Source organism: Nelumbo nucifera, chromosome 3 (genome assembly GCF_055504915.1).
Source record: "Nelumbo nucifera cultivar China Antique chromosome 3, China Antique-T2T, whole genome shotgun sequence".
NCBI classification, from domain to species: Eukaryota; Viridiplantae; Streptophyta; class Magnoliopsida; order Proteales; family Nelumbonaceae; genus Nelumbo; species Nelumbo nucifera.
In genome coordinates this window covers 22,769,564-22,787,014 of record NC_142651.1, presented here as the reverse complement: position 1 = coordinate 22,787,014, position 17,451 = coordinate 22,769,564, and the positions used below count along the sequence as shown (strand labels likewise).

The 17,451-nt window shown below is 42.7% G+C and overlaps 1 protein-coding gene across 1 annotated transcript; it reads right to left on the bottom strand.

Annotated features, from left to right (window-relative positions):
- Positions 1-254: 254 nt before the first annotated feature.
- LOC104601870 (cytokinin hydroxylase-like) lies at positions 255-3,037 on the bottom strand. The gene is made up of 5 exons (XM_010265371.3): positions 2,619-3,037; positions 2,248-2,477; positions 1,852-2,093; positions 1,130-1,508; positions 255-931 (listed from the first exon to the last, which is right to left on the bottom strand). Exons 1-5 carry the CDS (start codon positions 3,034-3,036, stop codon positions 509-511), a joined length of 1,692 nt encoding a protein of 563 aa, XP_010263673.2. The 5' UTR covers position 3,037; the 3' UTR covers positions 255-508.
- Positions 3,038-17,451: the final 14,414 nt, after the last annotated feature.

Genomic DNA, 17,451 nt, shown 5'->3' with positions numbered 1-17,451 from the left:
AGTAAAAATAGTATTAATCAATTCGCTAAAACATAAGGGTAATTTAATAAATTTACCCTAGAAAATACTAATAATTAACCTGTTTGATTTGTTTTGTCATTTTTTGTGTGAATAGCAGGCGTCATCCAGCCACCTATATATGCCTCCCTCTTTCACTCTTCCTACCGAAATAATGAGATTATTGACTAATCGTGATCTCCATGCACTATTGTAGCCCATAGTTTATATTATAACCGAAAGGCAAACTCAAAGGGTGGCCCATGAATTCCTTATTTGTCTATTTCTCTACTAAATAAATTATAAGCAACAGTCCATCATTGTCTCAAAATGATAAAAAATATTATCATGAATCCTGTTTCGCTAATCCGTTCTATGTTTATCATTATTCAGTGGTTAAAAGTTTCTCATAATACAAGTAAAACAAAATTAACCGGGCATCAGCCTTTCTGATCATAATTCATCGATCGCTGGGGGGACAAAACTCAGCCTCACAATCAGAGATTGATCATCATGGGTTTAAAGGTTTTAAACAGATTTGAACTCCGTGTTTGGGCTTGAGAGTCATAACCATAACCGGAGCATGACGGTAGTTCTTGGAAATTGTGAAGCTGAATCGGGATATCAGCATGGCCAGTATGGTCTTAGATTCCATCAATGCAAAGGACTGACCAACACAGTTGCGAGGCCCTGCTGCAAATGGAATGAAATGTCGACCAGGAGCAAATGGCCTCCCAGCAAATCTCTCTGGGTTGAATTCATGTACATCTTTACCCCAGAGTTCTTCACTATGGTGAATTGCAAGTACTGGGATCCAAATGGAGAGCCCCTTGGGAATGTGGAGATCACCCAATTTGATATCTTCAAATGCCATTCGAGGGAGAAGGGAAGCCGGTGGATACAGGCGAAGCGACTCATTGATCACCATGTTCAACTGCAGAGAGAAGCCGGCCCAACTTTTTAATCAGTGACTGCTGTACGTAATTAATTGTTTATATTTAATGTACGTTTGACCTCTAAAGACAAGCTTAAGAAGTTATAACTAATGATGTCTGCTAGCTATTACCATCATACAACTTTATGATCAGTACTTCAACTGTTGTTAACTCATCATACAGTAAATTATGATTACCAGGTTGAGCTTGGAGAGTTGTTCTGCGGTGGGTGCTTCTCCACCGCAGACCTGGAAAACCTCAGTCCGGACCTTCTCTTGCCAAGTTGGGTTAGTGGCGAGGAGCATAGTAGTCCAGGTGAGTAGGAGAGAAGTGGTTTCGTGACCTGTGAAGTAGAACGTCTTGCATTCATCCATGAGCATTTGAAGGGTGAAGTTAAATCCACTGGCTCTCTTTTTCTGGGTCTCCGCCAGTAGCATGCCTAGCAAGTCGTTTCCATAGGATGTGCTCCGACCAATCTCGACACAGTCTTTTCGGCTCTGGATGATCTCCATCAATAGCTTCTCTACCTCCATCTTCAATGATTTGATCTCTCTATTGAATCTGCTGGGAAAGAAACTGAAAAGGAAAAAAGAAAGAAAGAAACAATTAAATTACATATATAGTTCAATTAACCCAACTGTATTAATTGTTGGAACTTGGAAGAGAAATATCAGCAGCAGCAGTATGTATATTGTCAGAGACTGAAAGAAACAAGTAGCTAAGTAGCTAGTGATGGCGAACAAGCAGACAGCGAAACAGGGAGATCAAAGTTAAAAAAAAAAAAAAAGAGAGAGAGAGAGAGGAATATTAAAAAGAACCCAGGAAGATGGAGCACGTGAGGTGCTGCTATTTTGTCTGAATGGAATAAAAAGCACAAGCTACAACTCTCGCTGTAAACCAGAACCAGAGTAGTACACACCGGCTACCCGGGAAGCATAAGTGGCGGCTCGATTGAGCGCAGAGGTGCTGCAACGATGTAAGGAGATGAAATATTTGCTTTCCCTTCTCGTAGCTACTATTGAACTCGGTCCGAGATATGATGTCTCCCGTGAGCTGACTCATGTACTCGCCGATTTCAACTTCTGTTTCGCCTGACTCCACCTTGGTGTGCAGTGATTGGAGCATCTTCTTGGTGCATTCCGCCATGTACCCCACATGATTCTGGTGATAACCATCCATTCATTTTATTATAACAGTTAGAAGATTAAGAAACAAACAGAATTAAATAACAAAAGAAGAGGAAACAAAAAAAAATAAAAGAAAAAGAGCGAGGAGGTGGGTCTGTTTTTGCTCAAGGCATTAATCATGTCCATACCTTGAGCTTGTCTGCCATAAATGCAGGAGCGACGATATGGCGCTGATGGTACCAGTCGTCTCCATTAGCCATCAACAAGCCCCGGCCGATAAAGTGTTTTGATCCTTGCTGCTGTAGCCATGACTTGCCGGAGAGACTAACGTACTTGGAAGAGAGGAGCTCTTTGATCATATCAGTCTCCGTTAAGCACATCCTGGGTTCACTTCCATTCCAGAATATAAAGCGTTTACCTGTAAGTAGTGTTTGTTATATATGTGTCATTGGCGTGAATCCACCATTAGCATAATTTATATGGGAAATTAAGTTGGAAGCAGAGAAATTAAAGCAACTGAGATGAGAGGATGCATGAGCAGGACGATAGTCAGTTGTACCATATTGTTTAGACCAATTGACATAATGCGGCAAAAGGCGACCGACGATGTCGTGATGGATGGAGTCCATGTCCATGGAGGAAGCGCTAGAGACTAAGGCAGCTACATCAATAAGGTTTCCAACTAGAAACCGAGGCTTGGGACCACGGACTCCTTGCTTTTCCATGAATTTCTTGATTTTCCTGGGGGTCAACCAGTAGCATGAAATGGTGACGTAGGAAACAATAGCGAACAAACAAAGCAGGACTACTTGTAGTAGTAGTCCTACCAACACCACCATCGCCATGGTTAAGAGTATTAAAGCTAGAAAGCAAACAAGGAAAGGGAGAGAGAACCAGGGGGAGAAAGGAAAGGGGGTGGGGCGTGGGGGGAGGGGATCGAACTTGGAAGTAGTATTAGTTTGCTTTACACTACACATGTACACTCTCGTCAGGGTCTCCAGCTGCCCTTTATAGAACCTGCTTACACACTCTCATCATGGGCCGGAACTTCAAAAATTGTCCTTTACACACATATTACCTTCATTTTTGGAAATTTATTTATTTTTTTAACACACACAAAGCTAAGGAAATCAGGTTCTGAATAGAATACACATATTCCCCTGGGTGGTGTCAATATAATCCGGGCTCTCTACATTCTGCCTATCAAACACAAGGTATCCAAATTCATGGCCACGTGGCAATTCTTAACACCCTCCCCCCACAAAAAAAAAAAAGAAATTCTTGGCTCTGTGCCTCTGCCCAAGGCTCCAAGCTGATCATTTTAGAAAAGCAGATGAGTAGTCGTTCCCTAGGTTTATGAAGTGAAGAAGGGGAGCAGGTAAAAGCCTTGGGAAGGCCAAGGAGGGGCGTTAAGAACCACCTAGAAGAATACGAAGGAACACTGACTTCGAAAATGGTATTTCCTAGAAGGCAAAGGCAGCTACTCTGCAGTGCAAACTGCAAAGTCTTAAATAAAAGGGGTGATCATCGGCCGGGTCAGGCGCCTATTACATTATATAAAGGGGCTTCGTGTAAGTTCGGTCCTGGCCTCATTCACACCTTGGCCCTGAAATATGTTTAGCCTTACATAAGCTCAGGCTTACACTAGGCCCGGGCCAGGTCAAGTTTAGATAGAAAACTAGATCTCCAAAACAAAGGGGGAAATATGTCAAATAATTATGATGGCACAAAAGCTGTTTTACCCTAAACTAAGGCCCTGTTTGATTTGACTGCTTTTAAGTGAAATAGGGTCCACTTATACTTGTTTAGCAAATAAGTCAGGTATAAATGTTTATTTTTAAAAAAAGCCACTTAAAAAATAAGCAGGTTTAATGCTACTTTTTTTGAGCACTTGTTCAATAAGTGCCTATTCGAAAATTTTGGATGATCCGATCCCTAAAAGTTTTTTGTAATACCCAAACTACCCCTACAAATGGAAAAACCCCTTGTAATACCCAAACGGCCTGAAGTGACTGGTGGGTGGGTCGTTTTATAGTTTCAAACATTTACCTACAATCTAAAGTCGACATTTCTGTGTTTTTTGAAGTATTTTAATGCCAGTTTTCTTCTGTGTTATTTTTCCCAGATCTGAAATTTTGGTCGAAAACTCCACTGGAAACTTGCCGGCGACCACAAGAAAGGCTTCCTAATCCTACTACTCTGGTCATTTCATAGTTTTTTGTTTACCTTTTTCTTGTATATTTTAGTGAAAATCATTTTTAGTAATATTAACTAAATAATGATGCAATTATTTGTTGAATATTACACAAATAATAGGTAATTATTGAATTTTTTATGTTATAACTTTGCTTCATTTTTTTGGAATTTTAATGTGAATAATTAGTGGTATTTTTTTTTTAATTCTTATTGCATAGTTAGTTGTGATGTTTCTTATGAATAATTAATATCTTTTTGGCTGTTTTTTTTTTCGAAGATTATGCTAAAATATGCAGTCGCTGACTTTTTGTTATTATTATTTTTAATTTTATTTATTATTATCTATTATATTATCGTTGTGGTTATTATTAGGGATGTTGTTTGGTTTCGTACTTATATGTTGTCATTCACAGCGGAAGTGTAACCGACGACTGCAATGCTTTGTGGGTGGGTAGGTGAGCGTAGTATATCCGATTTGATCTAAGAATTTATATCATGTAAAACGCTGGGACTTTCAGACTTGGCATCACTTTTTCTAATCTGTTGAGAGGGGGAGGGAGGTGAAGGAGCTGGGTTGAGTTGAATTGGCTTTCAGAATTTGTCATATTTAATTTTGCTGATAATTTTTTAAAACAAAACCATTCACATTACTGAATACGCCTTAATGAATACTATCTACGATGAATAAATAAGTCATTCATCAGTTCAGTGACACTCCAACTGTTATCGATCAGATGGCCCAGGTGTGTGTTACTAATTAACATCTTTTATATGTTATTTGTATTTTTGAGCCAATGAGCGATAAACACCAGGGATTCTCGTGGTGGGAAGGTTCCTATCTGCGGAAGCGATAGATGCTAAAACGAATATATAAATCCAATCATACATCCCAGACCCGGTATCAGTAGGTCTGTTAAAAGAAAATCTCAATTTTTGGAACATTATAAAATATGTCCAACTAAAAAACAAAAAGAATTGAAATCAACTCTCATAACATAACATATATAGTACTAATTAACTCTTTTCAAGGGACCATACATTCTATCTTCACATGGCTGAAGGAGGGACCATAACGTAACATAGCATATATAGTACTAATTAACTCTTTTCAGGGCCTGCTGACAGAATGGTTCCAGACTTGCTACTGCTGCTGCCTTAATCGATTCCAAGCTAGTTCGGGGCTTGGGACCCAAGCCAGTCACACCGGTATAGAGGCATCTCGGTACTAAAGTTAGTTCGGGGCCTAGGAACTGAAGTGATACGCAATCGATTTCAAAAGCTTCTTAGTGGACTTTGAACCTTCCGGGATTACATTGCGTAACGACAGATCTTATCCTTTACCCATCCGGATCGGGCGGTAATGATAGATTTTATTGACTGATATGTTACTCCCCATTTAAAACGGAAATGGACTCATCTACTCAGACCAAAGATCCCGGAATCGTTTTGTTAGATCCACGACAGCTCAACTATATAAGGGCATCAACCCCTTTAGGGCTCGGGTACGCGTGATTATTTACATATAAGCTATCTAACATTCAATTTTTTAGCTCGCAACCACACCAAGAATACTAATTTAAGCATCGGAGCAACCTCACCGAGTCATCCACCCCAATCTCTCTGATCTCTATTTTACAGTTTGATCCAGCTCGCCACATAAGCAATGCCTAGACAACCTTCCAGCTAGGAGCTTTCAGATCACGCATCATCAGGTTTTTCATCCTTTATTTTTCTTATTTATTTTGTTGTATATTTCTTATACCTCTTATATACTCTTTGCTTGTGTAATATAGAGGAAACTCATAAAGAAACATTGTTCTATTCCACCAACCTGATTCCTGGATTTCTCTATATATGACTATGGTTATGAATTATGGAAAGAAAATTCATGGAGAAGTTAAGTGCGTTCAATGTTCAAAGATTCTTTCAGTTAAGCTAGAAGAACTGAGAGAATTTTGATTTTATAAGGGGCTTATGGGAATTCTTTACAGATCGAAGGCTTGCTTATAAAACTGAAAAACAAGGAAGTGACGAAATTAATTAACCACTCCAAACTGAAGGCTTAGAAGGATATGTAGTTTCATGTAGCAGCTTAATTACATTGGCGGCTCTAAATTAAGGAGGTTGATTTGTAGAATGGAAAGGGCGTACAATATTTTAGTCATGAGCTCATTCGAAGCAGCCCCTCTCTGTGTTGGTCGACAAAATGTGAGAGGAACATAGCTAGCATGCATTGATTATGGTATTTGAGTATATTAATTAATTGCTTCACACACAAAAGAAAAGAAAAAAAAAAGTCTATGAATTGAATGGACCGATGATATAATCATCTATTTGCATGGAAAATCCTAGCTGTAGACCTAGGGGGGAGAGGGTTGATCCAAAGTCAGTCTGTCAGTCCACAACATTAATGTTATCATTTAATTTGTGTCATGAATAATTAAATTAAAGAATTGAAACTGGGCAAGGAATGTTTATGCCCCACTCAAGAGATCATCCATCCCAGAAATCATTAAAGCTTTGAAAGACCTCTAAACAGATGCAAAGTTGTCAACAAAATCTTCTGCATTGCATTCTGCTTTTAATCATGTACGATCTCTTGGTTGAGACACATTTAGTGCTGGATCCTTGTATTCTAATGAGAACCAAGATTTTAATTTAATTTATATAGATAGATAGAGAGATAGACAGATAGATAAGACTCTAACACGATTCTAAAGACTAAAATAGTCTAACTGATACTCAGCACTACCTTTGATGAGATGAGATATTTAGGCGCTGACCAGATTCCCATGGCGAGAATCATTAGAAGGAATCGTAAACCGTTGGAACATGAATCTGTAATGGGATGGTTACATGTCCTTGATTTTTGAAGTAGAGTTAACTTTGGTTTGGATTGGCCATCGTATCTTCCTGATCAGAAAAGATTAATTCTTGATCAAATATTGTATTTTACTCTTATTATATCTCGATAAGCAAAGCAGCATCCCAATTAAAGCAAATAATTTATGTGTATAAATGGTTATTAGGTGTAGGCCAAAAGGAGTCTCGTATGGATAATATGGCTTTGAGTTACTAGCGTATCTAGGGAAGGATCATTCCATATGGTTTACTGTGCAAAATTATATTCAGCTTCAGCCGGATGGCAGGAGCTAGCATTGGGTAATGCATGGTCTTTTCTTTTCTCTTAGAGATAGTGGGATTAATGGTAATGGAGGATCCCGTGCATTATATAAAATGATGGGTGGTCTTGATGATCGATCTGAGTCTTTGTTGTATTTATTGAGTTACAGTTACCTACAAGAGACCCATAACATAAAAACCCCAGGATGCTTCCATGCCCTATTCCAAGTGTAAAGTATTATAATATCATCTTTCCTTGTGCTTAGAACCCCAAAAATAAAAAATTCATTGTTGCTTAGACCCATAACATAAAAACCCCAGGATGCTTCCATGCCCTATTCCAAGCATCCGATTCCCACTCTCTCTCTTTCTCTGAATTCTCGAGCGGTGGACATTTCTCCGTTACACACACAATGAATGTGATTTTAATGTATGACCGATGTCACTCAATTAGTACTGTTATTCACAAATTAATATACATATAGACAATCTTAATAGTTAATATTGGTCCAGAGACATGTTAGTAAATGCTGGCAATTTTCCCTCCAAGTGGAAAAGTTATTTATCCAATTTGGAGATTGGTACCACTTATCTGGGTAAGTGATACCTAAGAAAATAAACTTTCACTAATTCTCACATAAATCTGAAAAAAGAATATGGGTTTCTTGGTCAATGGGAATCAAATCCCATTGACCAACTTTTCCCCTTTTCAAAATCTAAAAAAAAAGAACGCCCCCTTAATGCCATCTATTATAAAGGATACATTTATAAAACAATTCTCTATTATTTAAATTTACATGTAAACATAGTTTTTTTTTAAATAAATATTTACATTGGGCAAAAAAATCAATATTTACATTGATATCAGAATTTTAATATTTATACTTGGAAAAAGGTAAAATACTAGAGAATATGGTAAAAGGTTGATGAACAATATATTTGTCTAATTTACTACATGATCTAGAGAGTGAAAGTATAACTAAAATTAGTATGGGATGTTTGGACATCAAACTTTAGTTTCATGGGTTAAACCGTAAAGACCGAGAAAGCAAATTTGAGTATGGGAGAGATTCCTAATGTTCCTTGTGAAGCACATTACAACTAGACTTGTTGGGATGCCATGCCACTAAAATTAGATGGATTTTAGAGAGAGAGAGAGAGAGAGGATTTGGGGAATGTAAAACAAACATTCCTCAAACCTGAGAAAGCCTATGGATTTGTTGGGATGCCTTAAAGTTGGGTGAACTAAGCTAGAGATAGCGCTGACTTTCAGGTGTGAAGATGGAACTGGAACTGTCTCCATAACAATTCTTCTTTGAAAAGCGATTCAAAAGATCATCACTTTAATAGATAATGCTTTAGTGCATCTATTGGACTTTGAATGGATTCATGTCCATCGTGGGCTAATATTGGGTGTCAAATGGGGTCCAATCAGATGGTTAAGACCATCTCCATAGTTCACACGTAACTAAGCTCCAAACTTTTGGACCTTGAACATTGAACCATTTTACCTTATTCTTTTTGAACCATTTTACCTTATTCATTTGACCAATTTCCCATATTCCTTTCATTTGAATCTAAAAGATAAACTGATTAACCTTATTCTTTTTCCTTTTTATTCGGTCTTTTGGCATACACTCTTTTTGCATCTTAGAAAAAGCAGGCGGAGTCCTCCATTGAAGCTTCACTAGTTAAAATGAATGATGACCAAATGGAGACATTCCTGCAGTTTCGTGTTGAATGTACATTTGAAACTTAATTAAAGACAGAACCCATATAAATTCAAAATGCTGGCTTCTCAACCATATATATCCATGGGAGAGTCCCTGTCTGATTGATGCGAGCATCTGTCTAAAAACGTCGGCCTACACCCATGTCCGAGCATCTGTCTAACTAATTTTGGGTCAGACTTCTATTGATAGAACACTAGGATGTAGTTCTAAGCTAATATTAGAGTAGTGAAAAAACTGTTTACATCAAATGTAGATTTAATGGGCATTAATCCAGCCCAGGATTGGCCCAAGCTTTCCCTGTTAGTAGGTAGGCCAAACTCCTAAATATTCCGTCAGGCCCATCACAGCCCTGATGCACCCTGAGGAGTTACATGACGAATATGGAATGGAACCTTACAAACATGTACACAACGATTGTCGTTGTAAGCTTAACCGAAAAAAAAAAAGATTCTTTTAGTCAGTTAAGATGATCTAATTTTTCAAACTAATCGACTTTGTATTGGTTCCAATTGTTAGAACTTAGAACAATAGATTGATGCGATGGGCTTGGGTTCCGTCGTCCTCACTGAACTTGTAGGCCCCTATATGATGCTTACATGACCAATCAACGAACTGAACAAGCAACTAGTGAAATAATCTAATCAACATACCCATTACAAACAATATGCCCAACTAAAAAGAAGCCCATGGGTTGGCCAGTCAAGGATCAAATTGCTTCTGGGCCAGTACGAGAGAAATCTTTCTTCTAAAAGAAGGCATTTGGTAGATTTGAACAAAGATGAAAGTTTTTCATCAATGACGGAAAAGAAAGGATGAAACTGGCAGACTGGAATTGAAAGAAAGACTTCAAGGGAGAAAACAGTGGAAAAGGAACTGCCGCTTGAATCAGTCGGTGCCTCGGTGGATGCAAAGGAAGGATATGGACATGCATTACACAAAGGAACCTGTCCAGGGAGAAAGATCGAACATATTCTTGTGGGGTTGGTTGTCCTTGCCAGGGGCACCGCGTCCTAAAGCTTGGTAGCAAGCTACACAACAGCATCTCAGGTGTTGGGTTTTTTTGACCAAGATTGTATAAGGTAAAAAGAAGAAGAATGTTTTAGTTTGGGAGGGCGCATCCATACAATATGTTATTATTCAGAGTCCGGATCTCCTACTAAGTTGTTGGTACCAACATTGCTTCTAACCAGTTCGGACATGTAAGCACAGCTGTTTTACAACACAAGGCAGCCACATATCGAGAGATGGCAACCATGTTTTGAGTTGTGTGGCTAAGATGCAATCATATTGAAAGCAAGGTTGGTTAGGGATGACAATTTTTCCCATCCCTCCTGATAGCTGACCTGATGGAGTCAGAGATGAAGATTGATGAAGGGGAATTTGGCCCGACCTTGCAATCACCCGACACGTGGCAAAAACAAGCAACTCGGGACAGTAGAGCGCCCGAAGCGAACATCGAAAGCAAGTCCAAGCTCACTACTGAGCCCGAACTCCAGACCGCTCTACTAGGAGCCCGAGCTCCCTACTGGGAGTCCGAGCTCCCTACTGCGAGTCCGAGCTCCCTACTGGGAGTCTGAGCTCCCTATTAAGAACCCGAGCTCCCTATTAAGAACCCGAGCTCCCTACCAAGAGTCCGAGCTCCCTACTGGGAGTCCGAGCTACATATTAAGAACCCGAGCTCCCTATTAAGAACCCGAGCTCCCTACTAAGAACCCAAGCTCCCTACTGAGAACCCGAGCTCCCTGCAAGGAGCACGAACTATATTGGGCCCCAAGCCTCACAAAGCTGTGACCCGAGCTGGCCCATGGCAGCTCGGAACACTCCCCAAACCGAACTCAAGACATCTCGCTCGCCACTCCAACACTTCGCTTCCGAAACACCAGGCTGACCAAACGTACTTGACGCCAAGGACGTTCGTATCCAAGGGCGACACACCTGACTGATTTGGTATCTGACGCCTGACAGCCGCACTTCAAACGGCCTCCTGCTACCGCCACCTGCCACCGTCGTTACTAGCCGCAGAGACGGCTCCGACAAAAGGAGCAGTGGTGGTTCTATCCGGCCAGAGGAAATGACATCCGAACTAGCAAGAGTTTAGAAGTAATCATGCTCGATCTGACGGAAGCCTGGAAGTGAGTGCGCGAGGTGGTTATAAAAGGCTCCTACCCCCCAGGAACGAGGTATGCTAACTTTTGCGCTATCTGGTCTATCTTGCCTTTGAAAGACTCTAACTTGAGCTTCGGAACCCTTACGCCGGGTTCTCCCCGGAGCTTCTCTTCTCCTTCCGTTTCAGGTCCCTGCCACTCAGTTCAGAGGCAAGATCGCTGACGGCTAAGATCGGCCGGATTGTGCATCATCAATTGGCGCCGTCTGTGGGAACGCTTCAAAAGGCCTCCCTCCAAAACTTTCATACCCCTTTCTTTCTTCTTTGAAAAACTCAATACTCATGGCCTCCTCCAGCAACGCCGGACGCGGCACAGAGACAAACACCACTGGGGAACAGCCTCAAGTTCCCGTGGTGTGTGTTGGGCAGTTCACCATCTCCCTCTCGGTGGACGGAATTCCCAATCTGAATACGCCACAAGCAGTGGCGCCTGTAAACCTACCTGCCACAAACATTCCATTTCCTCTCCCCATCGAAACTACCTTCACTGAACCAACCGCCGTCCCCCTGGCAGCTAGCCAAAATCGGTTGGACGACCTAATGCAGTGCATGCGGGCAATGCAAGCCCAGATGCAACAATTCCAGCAACACCAGCTTCACCAGCACCAAGTGTTGCACAACCTCTCCCAGTATCACTATCAACTGCAGTTCCCCCAACTGCCACCGAACCAACCACTACTTCCACCTCGCCACCCTGGTCCGAAGCCGGTCAAGGCCTCTCCGCAGGATGGACGCCTCCACCAAGGAAAGGCCTCCAGGCCCCAGATCCCCCCAAACAGCCAGGCCTCGTCCCCAGGCTGGAGAGAGAGAAAAGTCATCCCCGCCTCGCAGCTCGCAGGCGGGTCGGGGACCTTGCCCGCAAGATCGGCACCTCGGGGCTCCAAACCGGAGTTCCCACTCGTGGAAAACCGATTCGGCGCACTGGCAGTAGCGGACTACCAGCACTCCGGGCCCATCGAGCTCGGCAACACGGAGGCCAGCAGCGCCAGTACAAGGCCCACTCAGCAGCGAAGGCGCCGTCGAGGTCGACGAACCACCACCCGCGTCCTGTCAGAGCTCAGAGGCAAAGGCGAGACGAGCTCGGACGAGGTAGGAGTTGCCCCGATTCTCTCAGTTCCTTCCCCCCTCGCGTCAGAACTCCTGGCAGTCCCCCTGCCTAGAGATTTCAAGCTTCCGCCTCTAGACAAGTATGACGGGTCCTTCGACCCCAACGATCACGTTGACGCTTTCCAGTCCCAAATGCACCTCGCCAGAGCTAGCGAATCATGCATGTGCGTGGCTTTCACCACCACCCTCAAGGGGGTAGCCCGCACTTGGTACAGGAACCTGGCCCCCGGGTCGATAAAGTGTTTGGCTCAGTTCGTGCAGGTCTTCACTGCACACTTCGTCACCAGCAAACGGTGCCCCAGAGCAGAGGAAAGCATCTTTGGGGTAGTCCAAAGGGAAGGAGAACCCATACGGGGCTACATCAAACGATTCAATGAAGCATGCTTACAGATACCGCGGTTAGACCCCGCGGTGCAGCTCACCGCAGCAAAAAGAGGAGTGACGCACAAGGAGTTCAAATGGCACATGGTAGCTAACCAGCCGGCGACCGTGGCCGAGTTCCTCAAGCTCGCGGACAAGTTAATGAGGATGGAGGAGGAAATCAACCAACAAACTGAGGGCGGAAACGAGAAAAGAAAGAGGGATGGCGAGCCCTCTAACTCAGCTGACCGAAAAAACCCGGCCCGGGACCCAAAACCGAACCAGTCGCTCCGAGCTCCCTGCCAGTTCAGACGGATTACACGCCACTGAACACGAGGCGGACCGAGATCTTAATGACGATCAAGGATGCCCCGTACGTGAAATGGCCATCTCGCCTAAAGGGAAATCCGAACGAAAGAAACAAGAATTTGTATTGTAGTTTCCATAGGGACCATGGTCACAGTACTGAACAGTGCAATAACCTCCGAGACGAAAAAGAGGGGCTCATCCGTCACGGATACTTAAGAAACTTTGTACAGCACAGCAATAATAGCAATAAGGCGGATCGACCAGGTGAGCACGAAAAGGACGCCCTCGAAACTAGCAGCAGGCCTGCCGAACCATTGCAGCGACAGCCTCCGGTAGAGAGGCCAATTCGGGGAACCATCCATGTAATTGTGGGAGGTTCGGTGGTAGCGGGGTGTACATCGGCGGCAGCCCGAACTTCAGTTCGTGAAGTGGTCCTCGAGGAGCGGAACCCTCCAAAAAGGCCAAAGACCGAAGAGCCAATCCTCTTCATGGAAGACGACGCGCGAGGAGTTCGCTACCCCCACGATGACGCGCTTGTCATTAAACTAAGGATCAACGACTTCAAGGTTAGACGCGTACTCGTAGATTCGGGCAGCTCGGCGGACATCCTCTTCAAATCAGAGTTTGATCGGCTACAGCTGCCGAGGAGCGAACTAAAGCCCGCAAACACTCCCCTGGTGGGCTTCAGCGGAGAGGAAGTCAGGCCCCTTGGAAAAATAACGGTACCTGTGGAAGTCGGCACGTGGCCTTGTGCGGTCAGACTCAACCACGACTTCTTTTGGAAGAACATTGTATGTCGCTTCGGCCAACCTCGCAATCACCCGACACGTGGCAAAAACAAGCAACTCGGGACAGTAGAGCGCCCGAAGCGAACATCGAAAGCAAGTCCAAGCTCACTACTGAGCCCGAACTCCAGACCGCTCTACTAGGAGCCCGAGCTCCCTACTGGGAGTCCGAGCTCCCTATTAAGAACCCGAGCTCCCTATTAAGAACCCGAGCTCCCTACCAAGAGTCCGAGCTCCCTACTAGGAGTCCGAGCTCCCTATTAAGAACCCGAGCTCCCTATTAAGAACCCGAGCTCCCTACTAAGAACCCGAGTTCCCTACTGAGAACCCGAGCTCCCTGCAAGGAGCACGAACTATATTGGGCCCCAAGCCTCACAAAGCTGTGACCCGAGCTGGCCCATGGCAGCTCGGAACACTCCCCAAACCGAACTCAAGACATCTCTTTTGCCACTCCAACACTTCGCTTCCAAAACACCAGGCTGACCAAACGTACCTGACGCCAAGGACGTCCGTATCCAAGGGCGACGCACCAGACTGATTTGGGATCTGACGCCTGACAGCCGCACTTCAAACGGCCTCCTGCTACCGCCACCTGCCACCGTCGTTACTAGCCGCAGAGACAGCTCCGACAAAAGGAGCAGTGGCGGTTCTGTTCGGCCAGAGGAAATGACATCCGAACTGGCAGGAGTTCAGAAGTAATCATGCCCGATCTGACGGAAGCCTGGAAGTGAGTGCGCGAGGTGGTTATAAAAGGCTCCTACACCCTAGGAACGAGGTATGCTAACTTTTGCGCTATCTGATCTATCTTGCCTTTGAAAGACTCTAACTTGAGCTTCGGAGCCCTTATGCCGGGTTCTCCCCGGAGCTTCTCTTCTCCTTCCGTTTCAAGTCCCTGCCACTCAGTTCAGAGGCAAGATCGCTGACAGCTAAGATCGGCCGGATTGTGCATCATCAGAGATGGAGAATGAAGTTTCCACCCGATTATGCTTATATATATATATATATATATATAATTTTAAATAAATTAATTTTTCAAAAAATCTGTTAATTAAAAATTTTTGAGGATTTGGGTCTGCGAAAAACATGTCTCCGTCTATTAGAGAGAGAGAAGAGAGCAAACTGCAAAGCATGAAAAATGAGTGGTGCATGGGTACTGAATTCAGTGATAGAATTCCTTGGCGTGGAGACCGTGTGAATCCAAATGGCAATGGTTTGGAGGATTAATTGTTATTGTTGGTTATAGATTGTGATACCAAGCAAAGGAAAATTAAAGCATGGCTTATGCTTCCTCAGGTGTGTCAATCGACCGGTTGGTTTTGCAATGGATTCATTCTGATCCAAATCTTATTAAATCGGATTTGGATAGTCTGTTATAATTATTGGATTGGGTCAATCCAAAATAAATTAGTTTATATTTTGATTGGTCTGAATTGGAACTAAATTAAATTTCTAATAATCTGATTATGAGGCTAAACCTTTGTCTAATTTGAAACCGATCAGAAATGAAGCCGGTATAAAATAACTTTTATGAAAGTACTTTTATAAAAATACTTTTACGAAAGTACTTTTAATTACAATTTTTGATATTTCATTCGATTTAGATTATATCAAATCCAGTCCATTTACATTTTAATGAATTAGATTGGATTTAATTTGTATTAGATTTGAACTAAATTGGATTCAGTCCATTTGTAAGTGGACTCACATCGGGTTAGACCAAATCCAGTCCAATTGACACCTCTACCTCTCGTAAAGGTAAAGAGGGACGAGTAGAACTAACTGTCCATTTACAAATTCACTCTTCCGGTTTCTGATGACAATTCCTGCCCCGAAGCTGCCCCATCTTCAGAAAGGAACGTGAAGGAGGGGAGTAGGGGACCAGCTAGCAGCTACTACCGGCTAGTAGTTGGGGCTGCACCCGACTAAAAAGAGGCAAAATTTAGTTTTAGGGCAGTTTCAAAACTTGTTAGTTAAGAGTGTAAGTTTGGAAGGATGGGCTGAGTTTTAAGATACCCACGCGGGTAGTCAGTAGTCACAAGCCCAACTTACTCACATCCCGAAAAAAAACATTCATGTGTGAACTAGAGCCGCACATCGGGAACATCTTCCCATAAAATGCAAGAGATGTTCCCAATGGATTTTGATTTTATGGTGAAGACTCAAGAGATCCGGACTACTTTTTTAAAGCCCACCAAATGATAGAAAAATTGGCGCTTGATAAAGTTAAAACGATTGTTCGGGTTAATCCTGGTGTTGGTGTACTTCCCCGTGCATTTCCTGAGGCTGAGTTGTGAAGCATTATTAATATCCTTGCAATAATTTCAAGCGTTGAGGAGTTGCATCAATCCTTCAAAGTTGGAGTAAATGTTTAAGTAGTGGTACTGCTTCTGCTACACATTCTTCTGTTTCTAAAGGAATCAAAAAGTTGTGCTCTTTTACATATCGGAAAAAATGCAAACTCATCCCCTACTCTTCCCGACTTCGTGTTCAACTGGCACGTTGAAATCAAAATGCTGTATAAATTGACTTGTTCGGTGTTAAACTTATGTTTTTAAATAATTCAAAAGATTAATAATAATAAGAAGAAGAAGAAATACACAATTAACAATAATAATAACTAGCTGGTGAACGTCACTGCCTGTGCTGAATTCCACTCTCTCGTCTCCTCTTGTCTTGAAAAGAAGGTTAGGAGTAAAATGTAGAGCAATTGGCAATGGCTCCCATCTCAGTCGGTGACGTGATTCCAGACGGCACTCTTGGTTACTTCGACGAGAACGGCGACCTTCAAAAGATCTCCTCCATTCACTCCCTCGCTGCCGATAAAAAGTTCATCTTGTTCGGCGTTCCCGGTGCTTTCACCCCAACCTGCAAGTAACTGAATCCCCCCTCCCCGTCATCAATCCTTGTCTCTTTCACCTCAACCCTCGTTGTCGCTTAACTCATGGTCTCGTTGCTTTTAACTTTCCAAAAATGTTCCCTTTCCGTCAAATCTTTGCTTTGATGGGACCAGGCCTGCTCTGATGGGGAACCGATCCTTATCATACAATTCTGCTTATTTATTTAATTTGGTTGAATGCAGAAGATATTGATACCAGTCTTTTTGCCTTCTATGGTTGGACTAATGGTGGATTTACGTGAATTCCAAATTCTGAAGCGAGGTTCCATACAGATTTCTTCAATGAAACAATCTCATGGTCTCCATCAATCCTGGCCTGTTCAATCTGCTCCCTCTCCCTAACAACAGCTGAAACAAGGAGTTGCTGAATTCGAGCTCGCCTCTTCGCCGGTTACTCTGATTTCCAGCATGATATGTCTTAGATATCCATCGCTATTTCTTGGTGGTGGTGGTGGTCACCAGTTCTTCATAGGATCGTCTCTGGGTGGAAACGGTGTATAACGAATTCATGAATAGAAGATGATGATGATCATGCTTTGTTTGCCTCTTTACAACCATGACATAATTGGGATAATGCTTCGATGATGATAAAAACGGTATACAACGCAACTTATATTGCCTCCCTCTCGTGCATTCGTAATACCGCTGCTTTTTTGTGTGTATGTGTGAGTCATAAAATCATGATTATTTCAAACGATCATGAATTTCTTTTTTTCTTT

Excerpts from the sequence above, each read along its gene's own strand:
- LOC104601870 (XM_010265371.3), bottom strand. The coding sequence starts at position 3,036 with ATGTGTAGTGTAAAGCAAACTAATACTACTTCCAAGTTCGATCCCCTC. Across the intron at positions 2,094-2,247 it reads TTATGGCAGACAAGCTCAAG|AATCATGTGGGGTACATGGC; the intron begins GTATGGACATGA and ends GGTTATCACCAG. Across the intron at positions 1,509-1,851 it reads TTATGCTTCCCGGGTAGCCG|TTTCTTTCCCAGCAGATTCA; the intron begins GTGTGTACTACT and ends TTTCCTTTTCAG.